The 18,485-nt window shown below is 37.6% G+C and overlaps 1 protein-coding gene across 3 annotated transcripts in view; it reads left to right on the top strand.

Annotated features, from left to right (window-relative positions):
• RBMS1 (RNA binding motif, single stranded interacting protein 1) overlaps positions 1-18,485 on the top strand; it is a 160,207-nt gene that overhangs the window by 122,675 nt on the left and 19,047 nt on the right. For all 3 annotated transcript variants that reach the window (XM_014954476.1, XM_014954475.1, XM_014954477.1), the window contains exons 5-6: positions 11,210-11,367; positions 14,604-14,683. In XM_014954476.1, coding sequence (XP_014809962.1) covers positions 11,210-11,367; positions 14,604-14,683 — 238 coding nt within the window. The remainder of the gene's footprint in view (positions 1-11,209; positions 11,368-14,603; positions 14,684-18,485) is intronic.

Genomic DNA, 18,485 nt, shown 5'->3' with positions numbered 1-18,485 from the left:
TATTGCTCAAAAGTGATCTTCAGAGCCGTGTTCTCTCAGCATAAGTTTCTCAAATCTATAAAGTTAGGTAGATGATACATTATTTATGATTTTGTCATGCATTCTTGTTAGGTCGGATGGCCTTGTTCCAAGAGATTGCCATAAACACCACTACAAATTTGTTAAATAAAGAAAATATAACCAAAATAATCTGTTTTTATAATTTGTGGTACCCTTTTAAGCAAATGTTTTTGAGTTTGAAAATTATATTCTAGTTCAAAGAAAATCCAGTAATTAAATAGTAATCTCACAGACTTTTTTTTAATAGTCTGCCGCAGATCTAGCAAATCTTTTGTAGTTATCCATTAGGTACAGATTTTTTTCAGATGAGATATTTTCCACAGCTTTTCAGCTGAGGAGAACAGTTAAGCTAACAACATAAAATGTCTTTGGATGGATTCCAGGGCAACAAAATGGAAACCATATGTTTCATACTTAATGCATGTTTCATTACAGCCATGACACAAACATACATGCTTACTGGAAAATGCTTGGGTTTTTTATTTCTTTTTTTGTCTTTTTATAAGGTTTTATATATGCTTCATAAAGACCTTTTAATTAATTTTTAGTTTTTAGGTAATCACTTTAAAATTACACCAGATTTTTCAAAGCCTCTGTCTGCCATCTTATGGATACGATATCTAGGTAGGAGGGGAGAAAAGAGGATGCAAAGTCATATAAATGCATTTTGCTATTGAATTTTGGTGTCTGATTTAATTGTCTTCTCGAGTAGATGGAGAAGCTCTAATAATTCACTATAGTAATCTAATGAATAGTTTCTTAATTTTTCCCATGGTATATTTTTCTGACTCATTTCCTCTGACAGTTAGCTGCAATATTACTAATATTTCTTTCTGATAGCATTAACAAAAAAATGTACACTACAGTACCTGACAGTTTGGATTGATTTTTCTGACACTGTGTCAAGCCTGGTGACCTGTGGGAAATTTGTAACCATAAAGTTTACATTCCAGTGAAACTTGTTGTTCTGCTTCTTAACATGGAAAGAGTGTTTAAATTATTAAAAAACCAACCCAATGAACAGTACCACAACAAACAGTCACAAGTGACTAAGAGTTTGAGTGCTTTGATTTTTGTCTTCTTTTGAGCCATTGGTTTTTTTTTTCCTGGGCTGTGCTGCTTTCCTTTTGTCTGAAAAATCCTATCTCCACTTGGACACTGGGAGTTGTCAGGCACTTGCAGTTGTTTTGGCAAAATTAGAAAATCAGACTCTTCACATGCAAGACACTGTAAAATGTACTTGTGTTTGTGTACTTAATGTTTTATCCTTTGCATGTTACTACCTCTGCTGTGGTCTTCTAGAAATGAAACCGTTCAGGTTTTAGCCTGTATGTCACAGAGAAAGATTTGGAGGACAGTTTCTCGGCTGTCTGGCTGATGGATTTCCTCACTGACCACTACGACTGCCTCGGTTCCGAAGAGAAATAAATGCCTGTTGGCAGGATTTGTCCATAGGAAGGCGTTGTTATTAGTCTGTGCTTGGGGTATTTGGCCAGCAGCACGGCTCCTCAGTATTCTTTCCCTCCTCCCAGATAGGGTGGTAGTCCCTGAAGGGGAAGGAAAATGTTATTGTGTCAGTGAGTTAAAAATTACTTACGTCAGCAAGATCATCTACAAATCTAGTTTAGCAGAAGTGGTTCGGATTATACATATTAAAACCTTTGTCGTTTGTTTTGTAGAGATAACTTCAATTATTTGACTTTGTGAGCTTTTCCTGTCCATGGGGTAAGATCATGCTGTACTCAGTGGTCTGCTTCCAAGTTGATCTGACTCCAGAAAAATATCATCTTGTCCACTATGTTTCGGCTATTGTTGAGCAGACCGGGAGGGCCTGGGGCCCAAGACATGGCTTCAGGCCACATCCCGTCAGATCTGTTCCAGGGGAGGTCACTGTTTGTGGAGAAGTGGCCATGACTTGGGAGACATCCTGAGGATAGTGTCAGCGATGGAACCCTGTGTCAGACCACGGCTCAAGAAACATTACCTCTTCAGTTATTCTGCTCTTCCTGAGATCTGAACTGGGAACGCTTGACTAAGATGAAGCGGTTTGGGAAGTGTTTTGCTCTGTGCTGGTTAACAGGGTCCTCCAGCCACAACTGAAACAGAAATGCCTCCAAGCATTCCTGTTGGTCAGCTAATGCTGAGCTGACAGAGGAAATTGCATTGCCAGGGCATGGGAGTAGCTTTTGGACAGAAGTTTAATACGGGGGTGATGTGCTCTTGCCCCTCTCCTCTCTTCACGCTGAGTACTGCCAGTGTTCACTCCTGTCACTTGTCTTTCTCAGTGTGTACAAGTAGCTGTGGAAAGGGGTCAGGAGATGGTGTGAGCTGTAGTGGTAGCTGGCTTGTTTCAGGACCTAGTACAAAACCAGTAGCTTGTCTCTTACTCTAGAGATAAGGCACACATGTCTTGCAAGAGAACTGTTATTTCTAGTTCCTAACTGGCCGAGTGTCTTATTTTTATTTTCATTCATTTCAATTTCTTGAAATTTCTTTAATGTAAGTAGTTTATTGTCCTTGCTCCTAGAGGTTTGCTTCAATAATAAACCAATAATAAGAAGTTCAAAAGCTCTTGTTTTGCAGAGCTGTGCATTCTTAGGTAAGATTAGTAGTTGTATTGAAAAGCTCTGTGTTAGAAAAGGTGTTACGGTTGCTGTCAGAGTGAATTTTCTGAGAAATGTCTCTCTTGTCTTCCCCCTGCCCCATGGGTAAAATCAGTGAGATAACCGTAGGTTCCTACACTGTTCACTGCAGATAGCAAATGACTTTGGAGAGGAAGATAGATGCACACAGAAAATCTACTCTATATTGGCATTTTGAACAGAGATTTAAAAAGCTGAGAATCTGTAAGGGATGTTTAGAGATGGTGAGGTCTAAATGTTATGGAGATATGAGTCACCTAAATCCTCATAGGTTTTTGACCTTGAACTTAACGTAAGTTATTTAGGTCAATATCAGACAAAGTTCTGTCTCATCAGATGATACTCCATGAAGGTCAGCTGTAGTTACTGAAGTAACTGTGTTTCAAATGATTGGAAACGTGGCACTTGTGAGTGGAAAGTTGAATTTAATTCTTATTCTTCAGGATGTAGACTAATGTATAAATATAAAAGGTAAAAAAGAAGTACTTGAATAAGAATGGTTAATAAAAAAACTACAGTTCATCTCCTCTTTCTATCTGGCAAACTTAAGGCAGGAGGAGAACGATTGTGTTTGCAGCCCAGATAAAGTCAGCTAGAGAATATATTGTACTGACAGCAATGCAGAGATACACAAGCCAGCTAGAATACCAGCCTGGCTGTGGCAGCTCAGAATTCATCGAGTGCTGAACAACTTCCTTCCTGGTGTGGCAATGACATTCGTATAGCCATATTGTCTAGTTCATGGGAGGTTAACAGATTCCTGAGATAGTATAGTGAAAGGCTTGTATCTGCTAAACTTTTCTACTTATGGAGTTACCACTTTTTGCAAAGAGCTTGTAATGTTCTTCGAGCATCTCAAGAAGGATTGACATTTGTTCTAGTGTTCTCACAATTGTATTTCAGCCCTGTCCTTAAAATTAGTGTCCTTAAAACCCTTTAAAGTGGTTTAACCATCTGAGTCCAACACAATTGCTAGAGACTCAATGAGCCTAATCCTCCAGACTTTCTGTTTGAAGACTTTGCCTTCCTTCAAGTCTTCTCTATTCTCTCTCTGTTAATAGATTTTTTTTCTTTCATATGTGCAACTTTGCTATAAGATTGTCAAGATCATTTATAACTTAAATAAATGATATTCATCCTTTTCCAGTTTGTCTTTTCCTTTTTTTCTTTGGTGTATGGAAGCACAAATTTATCTATAATAAACATGCCACTTATAATAGAACCCATGACAGGAGTCCATGGAAGATTTCTGTGGTCAATGAAACTTGTTAATTTGAGCCAAGGAATGCTGTTCCGTGTACTAATGTGCGTTTTTTGGGGAAGACTATGTGAAACAGATTGTTTATCCATTCAAAGATTTCCCCACTGTTGCACATTTTTAGGACTTAGGGCTTCAGATTCATAATGCTGTAATTCCTTCTTCCTCAAAATCTTTAGTTCCACTGACACAATTAAGTATGCTCCAGCTTACATTGTATTAGCTCTCACATTAACAAATCACTACATATTTTCAGATATTTTAGGCTTGTGCAAAAAATTTGGGCCATCTTTGGAATTATTTCTTATTCAAATTTTGTCAGAAGGATGCCTGTGGTAACAATGCAAAGTATGTTGTACCATCATATGTCGACTCTTCCACCGTTCTTAAGATACAATTTCCAATTTCTGCAGTGGTCTATTGGCCCTCAAAGCAACAGACGAAACTCTCTCAAACTCATTATGTGGGGGTGGTTTTTAGTTTATGATAAATATTAACCTGTTCTCTGAATTCATGTTGATCCTCCAGAACCCAGAGATGACATGGATTTGTAATCTTTGTATTTTTTTACTAATGGTTACAAAGGCAGAACCGTGAAGCACTCCCCATGTGCTGGTAGCTTTATCTTTCTTTTCAATTAATTTCAATGGAGGAGCATATCTGTATGTTCTAAACTTCTTTTAGGTGACTTTTTCCAAGCGTACTTGGAAAAGATGAACTGTCACACTATATAAAGTGTGAACAGCATAGCAGGTATGCAGTTTTGGGGAGGGAAAGGCTGCTTAGCCACTTGTCCTCATCTCTGTAACAGAAATCAAGGCTTTTCCACAGCTATTAAACATAATGTATTAAAGGCAGTCTTCCTTTATGTTGCTGATGAAGAACACGGTTTTGAGGTAGCAAAAATGAGAAACATCTAAATTTTATGACTTTTAATAGTGTATTGCTTTTTGTACTTGTCTTCACTGTGGCAACCTCCTGGAGAATTAAATCAGTTTTCATTCCTACAGAGTAAAGTAAGAAAATAAGTGTAGGTTACCATGGTAGCTAGTGCACTTAATCTAACTAGAGAAGGTAGGCATATTGCAATTTTTCTTATGCTGCATCTGGGCTTCTGAGTGCCAAAGAACAGATGACAGGCAAACAGGAGCTAACTCAAGCAGGTTTCTACAGCAGATGTTAGCAGCTGTCTTGTAAGAAAAGTTTTCTTTTTACCTAGTTTGTGGTACTTTTTGTAGGCAATAATATTAAACCCTACTGTAATAGACTATTTTAAGTAAATATAATTGGTTTGCCTCCTTCTATTTGTAAAAGTTCTTAAAAGTCATTATAAAATAAATTGAAAGTAAGCCAGATTTTGCTTACATGGGAGCTAAATGATCATCATTTCAGGAATTGTATTTGCATTAAATAAGATGGTTAACAACCACTTCCCCTGAGTGCACGGCTTCAGCCCACAAAAACCTTATCTCAGTTGGGAGAGCAGTGCTGCGGCTTGTTCAGACCAGGGTCCAGTGCTCTGTTATGAACTGTGGTGGACTTGTTCACATTTTCTATTGAAAACAGTGACATCCATGAGCAAAAGGCAGAGCTCCCAGGGAGCATCTTGGTGCCCTTCTAGCAAAGGGAAAGCAAGAATGTCAAGAATAAAAAGGGAATGTATGATTGCAGTGATAGTCTGATTGCAAACTTGAACACAATGCTCATTGTAGTTAAAAATTGCTTTTCGTACAGTTCTTACTCCTCTTTGTAATACAGATGTGCCTGTGAAAATGAGTTAAAACGTTTTAACTTCTTAATCGTACAGTGTTTATGCAATTCTGGAGAACAAGTGACGATTATGGTAGTGATTTTTGCACTGAATTGTCTTGTTAACAGTCTGTGGTCAGACAGTATTAAAACTGTGGCTAAAACAGACATATTTCAGTGAGACACAGGCCAATTGTAAATTTTAAAGTAGTTTCTATACGAAGGCAGACAAGCATTTAATCCCTTCCCTATCAGCCAGAGGATCTTCCATGCTGTGAGCAGTGCCTGGTCACATGTTTCTGAATGGCTATCTGTTCGCTCTGACCTTACACAGAGCAAGAGAAAACAGATGTCTTATCATTTTGCCAAGTTTCTTGCTTGCAATTTAGGAACGGTTCCACACGCACAGGGAGGTTTTTGTTAATTTCTTTCAGATGATGGTGGAGCATTTCACATTATGTAGGACTCCTGATCACCACTTTTGTACAGAAATGAGCATTAGTAGTTGATTATTCCTGTCCCTTTTATGAGAAATAGTGTATCTTGTAGTCAGCTTATTAAGTTAGTGCTGTAAGTGCTTTTTAGGAAGAAGCAATGCATTAATCTGCAAGAGCACCGTTCTCTGTCTTTGTATTGTTATGTTCTGCTGGAGAAGTTCTGGAGATGCAACTAAAGGTGTTCGGTGAGGAAAGACCTATAAAAACTTGTTGACATGAATTGCTGAAAATACGACTTCCTAGTTTCCTCAGTAATATGGATACTTACAGTAGTCCACAAATTCCCTGACGTTGCCTGTAAGCTGCATATATTGACCACTTTCAGTGTCTTTCAGGACCTGCTACGGTTCTGTTAACTGAGGACACCCTGCATGAGATATGAAGATTCCCAAATTAAGCAGTTTTCCTAAATTGTGTAGAATATAAAAAAAAAGTAAATTTCGATAGTTCAGTGGTTTATATTTAATGTTAGCTTGCTACTCTAAAGTAGGAGCCTTTCCACTGACTTTAGTAGTTCTTTTTGATCATTCCTATAAAATAGTACAAATAATTTAAAGAGGCTTAAGATTTCTAAGGTGAAAGCAGCGTGAAAGCAGCTTATATAATTAATGGATTTTAAGTGCAGGAAAACCCCCTACCTTTGAAAGTGCTTAGAACGATTACAGTGTATAGACAAGGTTTGAGCTGAGTTTGTTATGTTTGCAGATATTATTGCCAGTTTCACTTCTTTGCTGAATTCCAGAATAAAAATTAAAAACTTAGATCTCAAAGGAATTGTTTTTCTCTTCTGAAACAGAACTGTAATAACCACGTGAGTTAAACTATGATAAGGGAGGTTGGGGTAAGGAAGAAAGTCACAGAACTTAATGCATTTAACTGCTGTTTGCCAGAGAGTCAGAGGGTTGAGTTAAAGAGTTTGTTTCTCTCCTAACTTCCTGGATTTTTAACCATTTTCTATGCCAAAGCCTTGTATAAAAGCAAACATCTGTTTGTACAATGCCTTTTGTGTAAGACAGGATAAAGATGGATGGGGAGTCCTAGTTGTGGTTGCCATTTGGAAGTCAGCTTGGAAATCCAGCATGTTCTAAGGGGAGGGAGATGACATGCTGCTTATGATCTCCCAAAACGTACCCAGATAGCTGTTTTAAGGTGTAGTAGCCTTGTGGAGATAATAGAAGCTGCACAGTGATGTTAAATAATTAACAGGAAGAGAGGAGGTGGTTTTTTGCACATGACTAGATATATTTTTTTCTGCTGCCAAACAGTACAAAATTCCAAATACGCTCTAAAGAGTTCAGTCTTGCTTTAGGTCTACCCCAACAGTAGGTAAGATTTACAATCTTACTATTGTAAATAAGCTCTTTTGGGATCCAATGGCAGTCATCCTTTTTTTTTTTTTTTTTTTCAAAGTGAAGAAATGTGTTAATCTATCCTGACCTAGTTGGACTTGATAATCCTTATGGGTCCCTTCCAGCTTGAGACTTTCTATGATTCTGTGATTTGTCCTCAACTATAAATTGAGCTGCTGCTGCTCCCCAGGGCGGCTGTGGGCTTGCACCTGCAGTGCAGCTACAGCCTTGGTGCACTGTGGAATGTGTTTGTTGGCATTTCAACCATTTTGTGCTGGGAGAATTACAGATGAATGAATTTTCAACTCATATTCCAGGATTTCAGTGTGACATCCTCATCTGTTGACTGCATTTTTGCTCTTCCTCTCCCATGTCTGCCGTCTTAACCAGTTCTAACCATGGACATATGTAAAAGTATCTTCAAACTCCCCTTTTTCCACTGTGGTCAGTATGTCCCGCCAAAGGATCAAAAGCAGAAATAACTGAATCCCTGGGAGTATTCAGGCTGTAATAAGCTGACTTAGAAAAAGGGTCAGGAAAGCAAAAGTCAGTCCTTTCCAGTCACCAATCCAGCATACACCTGACCACAACCCAATCTACTTACTAATAGAAAATACAGATTGTTTCATGGAGTGCAAGTCAGATTTTTCCATCACAAATTACTTTCTGTTCAGAGAAAGCAATTTCCTTAACATCGTTTCCTCAGATGCACTTTTTTTTTTTTTCTCCATTCCTAAGGGAGTTGCAGTGTGGGTTAGTGGTAAACTTGCTAATACTCTCTCAAAGTTGAGCATTCCCTTTTCTAACAGTGCTGTTACATGATTTTACAGCCTGAAATTTTGTCTGCTAGGTGGATGGGTATAAGAATTGAGTTTCTCGGCATGTATGGAGGAATATCTTCATGTGTTATAGAGAATTGCAGTAGGTCTTTGTGTCCCATTTTTTGGCAAGGAAAGTTCATGGTCTCTTATCCTGACCACGCTGCCTGTATAACGCTAAAGTGTGGTAACCCCCTAGTCTGATATGGGAGCCCAAGAGAAAAGGGAATGTGATCTCCCCAGTTAACCGAGTAAAACAGATTGCTCTAACATTCTGCAGTTGACTGAATTTCTTGCTCTATTATGTGTTTTTGAATGTAAACATTCCTTTTTTTTGCATGTAAAATACATTTTTATAGGTGTGAACAAAATGGGATCTTTCTTATATTTCCAAATGTTGTTAGTCTTTTTAATGAGAATTTTTATAATACAATTCAGATTTTCTGTTGTTATAGAATAAAAACATGAGCAAATTAGATGAAAATATGCAAAGGGTTGATTTCCAGATTTTATACTACTTCAGTTGTTTTAGGGAAATTTTAGGATGTTTTGTGCACTACATTTTACAGCTTATAATAAAAAGAAAAAAACATCCAAATTTTTTCTTTCAAATGCCATTCTGACTTTCTGGAAATTGGCTACAAATATAGCTACAGATGCAATTCTGTGATCCTCTTGGCTAAAACCTCCTATAAGGCTTTTGCTAATAGTGTTCATTAAAGAAGGAAGTAAGCCTCTATATATGAAAGTACAAAACCAAATTGGTTAATACAATCTAAGTGTAACAAACTAATTCTAAGAATGTGAAAGTGGAAGAAGTGTGAACTGTATGTCAAAGATGTAACTACTGTAACAGGTTTTCCCATCATGGTTGAACACTGCCCAGGAATGAACACTGATGTCGACTCTGGGCTCTCAGTGAATGTATTTTTGTGTCCTTCTACTGGTTTTTCTAATATGACAGAGAAATCAGATGTTCTAAGATTCGAAGATAATTTAAATCACAAATGTCTGTACTGTATAGGTTCAGTGTTTTAGGGGGCAATGCATACTCCCACTAGGAAATGCAAGGAAAAACATACATGATAGTCCAATGCCCCTTGTAATGGACTGTAGAAGGGACTGACTAGGATAACACCTGAGCACATGGAGAAGTTTGTGTTTTGTAAGATACGTGGGATTTCAGTGTGGCTAAGGATTGTGATCCTATCAGTGGCATAGTGTGCTGATCAGAAGGACGTAATAGGAACACGTTTCCCTTTTATAGGTCCTTTGATGCTGAAGTTTCTTAAAAATCTTTCCGGAAAACTTGGAGCCCTTTCTAAATTAATGTGAGATTTGGGGTAAAGGTCCATAAGCACAGAATTTGCTGCTTCATTTTGAAGTTTAATTATTTTTTGGAACGCGAGAATTCATTTCTGTGCCTGAAAGGCACGACCTCCCCTCCTTTCCCAGGCCCTGCTCCTTTTCTTTCTTTGTGCCAGGGGAAACCAACCCTAGCTGAGAGGTGACATCCAGTATAGCAAATTATTAAATTATGCAATGTGCTAGCAATGGAACTTAGAAGAGCAGCTTAAGAACAAATTGATGTCTAATCTGCATAAGAAGGTATCACCACCCATACAGGTATAATCACTTTAATAAATGTTTTAATACCAGTAGGGAAGTGCTGTGGTTTTGTTTTTTTTTGTTTTCTGGTTTGATTCAAGCTTCCCTGTCAGTTAGCCCTCTTGTACAGAGCGAAAATACACTGAGGACTGTGCCAACAAAATTGTATTAGTTTCAGGTCATGCCATTCCTAACGCCAAAAAAGTTCTATGGAATATAATGCATCCTGCATAGGCTAAGATCCCTAAGATAAGGATCCACAATGACAACATCAAGGTTTTGCACAACTGTAAGGGACAAGTCATATAGAACTATGTAGATTAAGAATGTGTTTCATCATGGACCATGGCCAGCAATTAGCAGTATGAGAGAGGTGCAAGAGATGCTTCCTAACCACGGCTGGAGAATTTATAGACAAACACTGGAAATGATCCATTTCAACAAAAATGTTTATTTGTTTGAGATGGAATTTTGTGGTATATACATAGATCACAAAAAGTAGGTACCTGAGGTCAGGGGAAGGGCAAAGATGTGACTACGTTTGTGTCCTCCCTAATTGCTCCTCTTCTAGCTGCCCTCCTCTGTTATTTTCTCTGTTTCTAGAGAAAGCTTTTGGAAGATTTTTGTGTTGTCTGAATGCATAATGTAGAAGTTTGACAAAAACTTAAAAATGTTCATGTGTGGAAGAAGATGACAGTGTCCCACTCACTTGTGTGTGTATCAGCCTATATTTGTGGTAATATTTTGGCAGTGTACATACTCTTAAATGCATTGTCCCCTTTTTTCCCCATATTATTTTCAAATTGTCATTGCAATATTTTCTCTTTTTAATTTACATCTGACTTTTTTTTAGCTCTTTCCACCAGTCTTGTATGTCCTTATCTGCTAATTTCTTTCCTTTATGTTGTTTTTGACTCTTTTTTTTCTTTCAGAAAAATCTGAAACATGAAGTTATACTACGGCCTATAAACTGGTCAATTATTCACCTTTATCTCCACTTAAAAATGTTGTTGTCAGCAGTAATAGGAGGAGGGAAACTTTTCTCAGGAATGCAGTATACAGTGACAGAAGATGGAGGCCACTAATACTAGGGAAGAGCAGCCTTTAGAAAGGGGCCTGAGAAGTGAAAATCTGTAGCAGTAGTTATATGTAATTGTTGTTATATTTTATATTCAAAATACCTTTTCAGTGTAAAAATAATAACAGTTGTTTTTTAATTCTTTTTCAGCAACAAGAACAAGATCCGACTAACTTATACATTTCCAATTTGCCGCTTTCAATGGATGAGCAGGAGCTTGAGAACATGCTGAAACCATTTGGGCAGGTTATCTCTACGAGGATACTGCGGGACTCCAGTGGGACAAGCCGTGGTGTTGGCTTTGCAAGGTACTTCAGTGGTGTTAACCATGCTGGCAGCTTTTTTCCCTTTTTTAAATAAAAAGGTGGGATTAGGAGGAAAAGGCAGAAATTATTGAAAATTATCAAGCTTTTAAAGAAAAGGGAGATCTAGATGGAGATACCAGCATGGTTTTGTTAATTCTTCCTTTGGTAAAGCGAATATGGCTGGGTCTCATCTTGCTTAGATGGCTAAATCTGAATCTATTGCTCCTGTTGGACAACGATCTAGAATAAGAGTTCACTCTCCGTCGCTTCCTCCTCCTCTCTGTACTTCTCCTGTCCCGTCTATCCCTGAACCAGTAAGCAAGAGTTATTAGGTGCTTCACAGAAACTTGTGTGATGTTTCTGGCTTTCAAGGCTTTAATTTGAGACAGGACACCATACGGAAGAACCTTTCCTCCTCCCTCATTTTTTTTTTATTTTTCCTCGTCAGTTCCTCTGAGAAAATTGACTCACCATTGCCCTTTGAACATCAGCCCTTTGAATTTTCTGGCTCATTAACATGTTGTCATCTGGGAAAGAAAATATTTTTACTCACTCACAGTAAATCTCACCGTAAAATATGTGACAAGTCGGTCAAATATCTTTCCCAAATCAACAAGAACAAATATTTTTCATAAATTAATAGATACCTCCCAAATAGTCTGTCCACGTCAGTCTACTTTTTCTCTAGTTAATTCAGTTATTTGTTCTGGAGTCTCTTAATCAAAGCCTTTTCTGTGCCTTTCTAATATTTTTATCTCTCTCATCAAGTCTTGCTCTAAAATGAGTATGGCAGTCAAAACTTGGAGGTTTTGGAGGCAAAATTGGAGATTTCTATCATCAAAAATAGAGGCATGCTTTGAGCAAAGAATTGGGATTCTGAAAATATGTTGTAAGATCTCTGTCAACAGTCAAATTTCAGTAATTCAGATGTTCAGCCAATATTACAATAGCTCTGTATCTGAACAAATGGCAGAATCTAAAATTAGTGCAGAGAAAAGAATTGAACAAATTATATCTCCTGATGAAGCCAAAATTTTCAAGGATTGGTTTCCCTGTGAGTTGGCTATGGGTAGTTCACAGTGCTGTGGTTCTTTATTTTATTTTATTTTCTAAATACCCTCCTCAATCTGTTTGCTTGGTGGACTGTCCAGTTCCAAGAACATATAATAAAGGAACAAAATTAGAAATAATAGGATGATATTCCTTTATTTTAGAGTGCAAAACCAACAAGTTTGTTTTCTATCAAAATTTATTTCTGTCCCTTTCAAATAAATCAATAAGTATTTGTAATATTTTTGTTGTAAATTTAGTTGGGCATTTTTATTTCATTCATACACTTGTATTTTTTTCATATAAGTATATGCATAAGCATTTGAACGTAAACTGCGTGCAGGTATACAGAGAATATATGTGTGTGTTTTTGGATGATGTACAAAACTATATATATCCAAAGGTTTTGTTTACTAATTTTGAAAAATACTGATACTTGCTTAAATGCAACTTTCATTTTTTGATACTATAAAGGGCAGAATCCTGTAGCACCCAAGCTAAAATTCAGTAGGCATTATGAATTTATTCAGTCTTTTCTCTCTAAACTTGCTTACCATCTCTACCTTGAGTCAGTATTTTAGAAATGCTTTTATTCTAATACAGCCAAAGGGTTTTAGAATTGCATGTAAAAGTCCAAAAGGCTTGTGTGTATCCAAAATCTTACTTGTATTGAAGACATTAAAAGATATTAGTTTTAAAGTAAGTATTTTATCAATAGGTTCTATATTATACATTATATGTTTTATTTATATACATAAACAATAAGTTATTTTTATATACATGGGTTTTTTATTCATATATGTATGCTATACATAATTTATAGACTAAGCTGTTGTTGTCATATCTAATCAGAATTTCTCCCCTTCTGCAAGGTAGGTATTGGAACATTTTTGAATAAATATTAGTTAAAGTTAAAATTGTCCGAAAAGCATGTAGATATTAAATATTTTAATTTCTTGCCTTTGGGAGCATTTTATTAGGTTAATAAGGGGTAATATATTTTTTCAAGTCCAGACTTGAGTCTGAAACTAAATTATATTGTTTGTTTCATGTGAGACAAAAAAAAATAAATTAGATTTCTTTGATGCAGATCCAACAATCCAGAACTTCTGAAAATTCTCTAGAAGGTATTTTTGAAACCATGAAGAAAACCATTTTGATGGTTGTGCTTGTTGTCTATGACTATATTTTGTTGGCCTGTGCAGAAAGGCTATCAGAATTAAAGAGGTGCCAAGACTTAGAAGTTTTTAGTACTGCTTCTTTACTGCTGAGGCTGTTGATCTGATTTGTGGATGTGAATTACAGGACTTAGTGAACAAATAAAAAGAAAATCTCTGTTCAAGGTTTTCGAAATATCATCTTGCAGATAGCTGCAAAATATGTTCTTCTTTTAAAATAATGTTTGTTATACTTGCATGTCTCAGCCATCCATTGCAGCTTGGTCCAAGCTGGCAGTTAGGACTGAAACACCTACATTGCAATGTGAGGGTGTCGCTGCAGCCTGTGGAGCCACTCCTAGGCTAGCACTAACTCACCAGTAGTCCACCCAGTCTATTAAGTCTGGTTTTGACAACATAAGTGCACAAACCTGTTCAAGATGCTGGATAAACTCTCAGTAGCCATCACAGCTATTCTGTTATTGGCTCCTATTTTGAAGGTAACTTGGAGACAATTAAACAAGAGACAGGTACATTGTTTAGTTGGGATGGGTCGCGTAAGCTAAAAACTGCAAAGGCAGTTTGGGTCATGTGGTCAGGCATGTTTATTTTTGAGTTTATTACTCTTAAACTGGACAGACACTCTGGAATCCTCTATCAAAAATGGCACTGACATTTGCTGCATGTGTCATGGTCACGAAGGATTCAGTTACGAACGATGGTGGATCAGTCTTTCTGCTTCCTTCAAGACTCTGTACTGTAGCTGTCCAAGTCATGTTCTGCCTAATTTCTAAGTAAATAAGGGTATTATATTTGCAGTTTGGCACTGACCTTGGCCTCAGATGTTAACTGAGTTTAGTTTTACCTTTCCAAAGTTGTGTGTTCTTGGAAGACATCCTCTCTATTGCTCACACACGGGAAAGCAACCCACAAAAGTGAAGCGAGAAAAGCAAGAAATATGCTTAGAAAAATCACCATCATGGGAATCTGGATGAGTGTTTAATTTATGCAAATTATTCTTTATTTTCTTAGAATGGAGTCAACAGAAAAATGTGAAGCAGTGATTGCTCATTTTAATGGAAAATTCATAAAGACACCAGCAGGAGTTTCTGGTATGTTGCATGTATTTCTAACAAGATGTATGAATGGGTTGCTGCTTACATACTGGAAGCCTGTTGCACTGATTGCTGTATCTGGCTTCTCATTCAGAGGCAGGCTTATTAAAATGAAACTGTGTCTTGTTGGATGACTGTAATACTTGCTCACTTGGAACACAGCGTATCACTTTTCTACTGTAAACCTTTTCTAGGAATCTCGTAGTGTTCTTTCCTAGCAGATAGACAAGCAGCTAAGATGGCTTAAGCCAGTTACGCACAAATTTACATCCCACATAATCCCAGTTGAAGTCAGGAGACAAGTATGTGTTGCATGTGTGTCAGAACAGAACAGGATTTGGCTGATTGTCCGTGGAGTAAGAGGCAAGAAATGGACTGCTTTTGCCATCTGTTGATGATTTTTTTTGAAGTAATTTTCAAAAAAAGGTCTGATTAGAAAAAAATAGATTCTGCAGCAGTGTCTTAATGCCAAGCACTTTCATTCACTGGTGAGCTGTGACTCTCAAGTCAAAGTAGGCTTTGAGGTTCTTCAGAAAGATGGAAGGAGGTTGTTGAAAAGTTATATTTCTAGAAATATTGTGCAAGACAAAACGTAGAGAAGTTGCATAGTGCAACTTTGTTGTCACACCAAGTTCCTCATCAGTCTGCCTGCTTTATCAGCACTGTTTCTGAGAGGCAAAATGTATATTCCATAAACAGTTAAAAATGAGGAAAGGAAATTCAGAGCAGCAGAATTAAAGAGAAAAAAAAAAAGGGACAATAAAGGGGGAAAGAAAACATGCCTGACATTCTAGGCAGCTTTCGCTAACCATTTTATTGAGAATCCCAAGTGGGAATTTTATAAATTACATTGTTGATGTGGTTGCTGAAGCCACCTTTATCCTGCTGGTGAAATGTTCTCCGCAGCCAGACCCTGACACTGAGGAAGAGGAAAGCAGCCCTCGGCAGGCAGACAAGAATGTGGCTTGTTTAGTAAAACTACATACATCCCTCTTCCCTGAAAGATTACACCAGTTTGAGGCAGTCTGTGCTGCGGTAGGGATGGAAAGCTGCTTCAGAGCACAGGAAGCCACTCCCTTCACCAACACTAATCTAATGCAGGGTTTCGACTTCCCTGGTTTGGCTTTTGCAGGCCCTTTGCGTTGGGATTGATTGCCGAGATTATTTAGTTAAAACTTTCTTATATGTAGAGGCTGTAACATTTATTTTTCTATTTCATATATTTAGCAATCTGAGTTTTATGAGATGGAAAATCCCTTTAGGGGCAAGGAGATCATGGAATGATTTTCTCTGAATGCTGGCTGTGCTCTGATCCACCCTCCGTGATTAGTTTTATAGAGCTGCTATGGCTTGGACATAATTAAAAGTAAAAAAGTCTGGAGAAACCAAGAGTTCAAATTAACATATAGGGGTTTCTATTCAATTAGAGCCAGTAAAAAAACAACTGTAGCAGAACCTCCTATTAGTGTTTTACAGTTTGCTAACTTTTATTTTCATTTGTATTATTCTGTTCTCAATGAACAAGCCGTCAAGCATGTCATTGCTAATCGTGCTCTCTCTCTGGTGGGCCGTTGCTGCATTTGCACCCTTAAATGATCAGGTCCAACCAGGTAGAAATAGAAAGTTGCTGCACAGAATTGTAAGAATGATTTCTGCAGTGTGGAGGAGAACATTTACCAGAAAAGTGTGTTTAATTAGGGACAAGGAATTTGCACAGAACTGCTGATTATCAGAACATGGAACACTAGAGGGGTCCCAAGATGTAATCAAACTCACAGACTTTAATGGTTAGTAGTTGTCTAGGCTCTCTGTCTAAAATAGGTAAAGAAGCACAAAGCACTCACCTCCAGAGACTAGTGTATCTTTGCTGTCAGCTGTCCTTGCGGTTACAAAGAGTGTCTAGATGAGTCGCTCAGAAATAGATAACTCTGAATGTCTGAAAGTCAGTTAAGTGAGATGAGTCACACCCTCCATGGAAAATGTGACAAATGGGTAGGTGCTTAAGGGAGTCATGAGAACCTTGTTTATTAAAGACCCTTAATTTTGTTGTGTAGGGTACAGCCCCAACTCTAGTTTTCCATGCCAGTGCAGTGAAGTTGTATTGCTCCTTGGAAAGATTTTTATGGAGGAGTTCAAATTCTTCCTGGAGTTCCTCGCCACATAGCAAGCACATGTCCGATAAAGCAGTCTTATTAGAGGATGTAGCTTATGCCTAATAATATGCTGCAATCTGCCCAAAAGTGGGGCAGAGTCATGGGGCAACTGTGGTCTTGGATGACCTGCACAGAGAGGAGTGGATGTAGTGGGAAAGCTTTTGGATAAACAAAAGTTAGGAAAATGTTTTGAAATAGATTAGCATCCTTCAGGGTTACGGAGGGGCAAGTTCAAATACATGCAAAATAAAATCGTAGAACTGGAACTATGTTTAAATTAAAACATTGTGTCCTAGAAACTTGGCTAAAATCAGCAAAAGGAGCTGGCTATGAAAACACCGTTATCAGGATGAGGAGGGTAGGAGAGACCGTCCTGTAATGAAATAGGTGTGGGAGGAAGAACATCTGTTCAACAAAAACATGCTTTCATAATGCAGCTTTGTTATTTTAACTAAGTTTGGGTTTACATGGAAGAATGGGTTAAACACAGTTATAGGAAGCATAGGTGAAACCTCCTCTGGAGCATGAGAAGACAGAACAGGAAAGCCTCTGTGAATCTGAGAGGGCCGAGGGCAGCACAGGGCGGTCACTAAAGCCTTGACTGTAGACTTGAGCCAGTGCCTGAGCATTGACGATACACAGCAAGATGAACCCAGGTGTAACAACCTATTCAGGCTTTATTTCTCTGCTCCATATTAACTTAATGAAATATATTCAATATTTAGCGTGTCCTTGTTTGTCTTCAGTCAGGAAGAAGGAAGGTTAGCTCAGAGGACAATTCCAAATGCACTGCAAGTTGGTATAATCCTAGAACTGCTAGGAGGGGTGCATTAGTTTCACCATTTGCTCTGATTGGGGTTTGTACTTTTGTCATGTAAGTTATTGTAGTAGTTTATTCTGGTTTATGAACTATGACTTTCTGTCCATTTCTCTCAGGACTTTGATTTTTTTTTTATTTCCTTCATTCCTCAACTGTATGTTTATTACATGATTACTGTAATCTTGAAATAACTTTTGCATTTAGTCCTACTTTTTTATTGTTTTCAGTGAATAATGTGATATTTAAAGCTTTTCTATTCTCCTGTGAAACATGAACCTCATGATGTGAATTGGAGGAAGTGTAGACCAGACTAGTAGAAGGAGCCAGGACACAGAAGATGCGTGGTCTTCACAGAGCAGGATGCTCAGCCTCCCTTCCCTAGGGAGGGGAGCATAATGTTTGGTGTCTGTTTTTTTTCTTGTGTTGGACCCATAACAATTGTAGAAAAGATGTGCTGGGCCAAATCATGAAAGGCATCTCCTCCCTATCACAGCAGCATGTAGCTGCATGATGATACATGACAATAATTATATAAATAATTACGTAAAACAGTTGTGCTGTAGCATATGTAACGTCTGACTGTATTTGTGTCTCTTACATTTAAAATGAAATACACAGAAGTTAAATAGCTGCTAAAGTTTTATGCTTGTTGTATAGGCTTTATGGATTATTTACTACTACTTTATATATATATATATAATACTACTAATAGTGAAAAATAACTTTGATTTTTGTTTTAATGAGTGTAAGGTAGAGAGCATTTTTGCTGAACAGCCCATACCATTTTTGCTTCAGGATGGTGAGTTATAGTGATGACCCATAAATC

The sequence above is a fragment of the Calidris pugnax genome, unplaced genomic scaffold (assembly GCF_001431845.1).
Source record: "Calidris pugnax isolate Ruff unplaced genomic scaffold, ASM143184v1 scaffold103, whole genome shotgun sequence".
NCBI classification, from domain to species: domain Eukaryota; kingdom Metazoa; phylum Chordata; class Aves; order Charadriiformes; family Scolopacidae; genus Calidris; species Calidris pugnax.
This window is presented reverse-complemented; position numbering and strand designations above follow the sequence as displayed.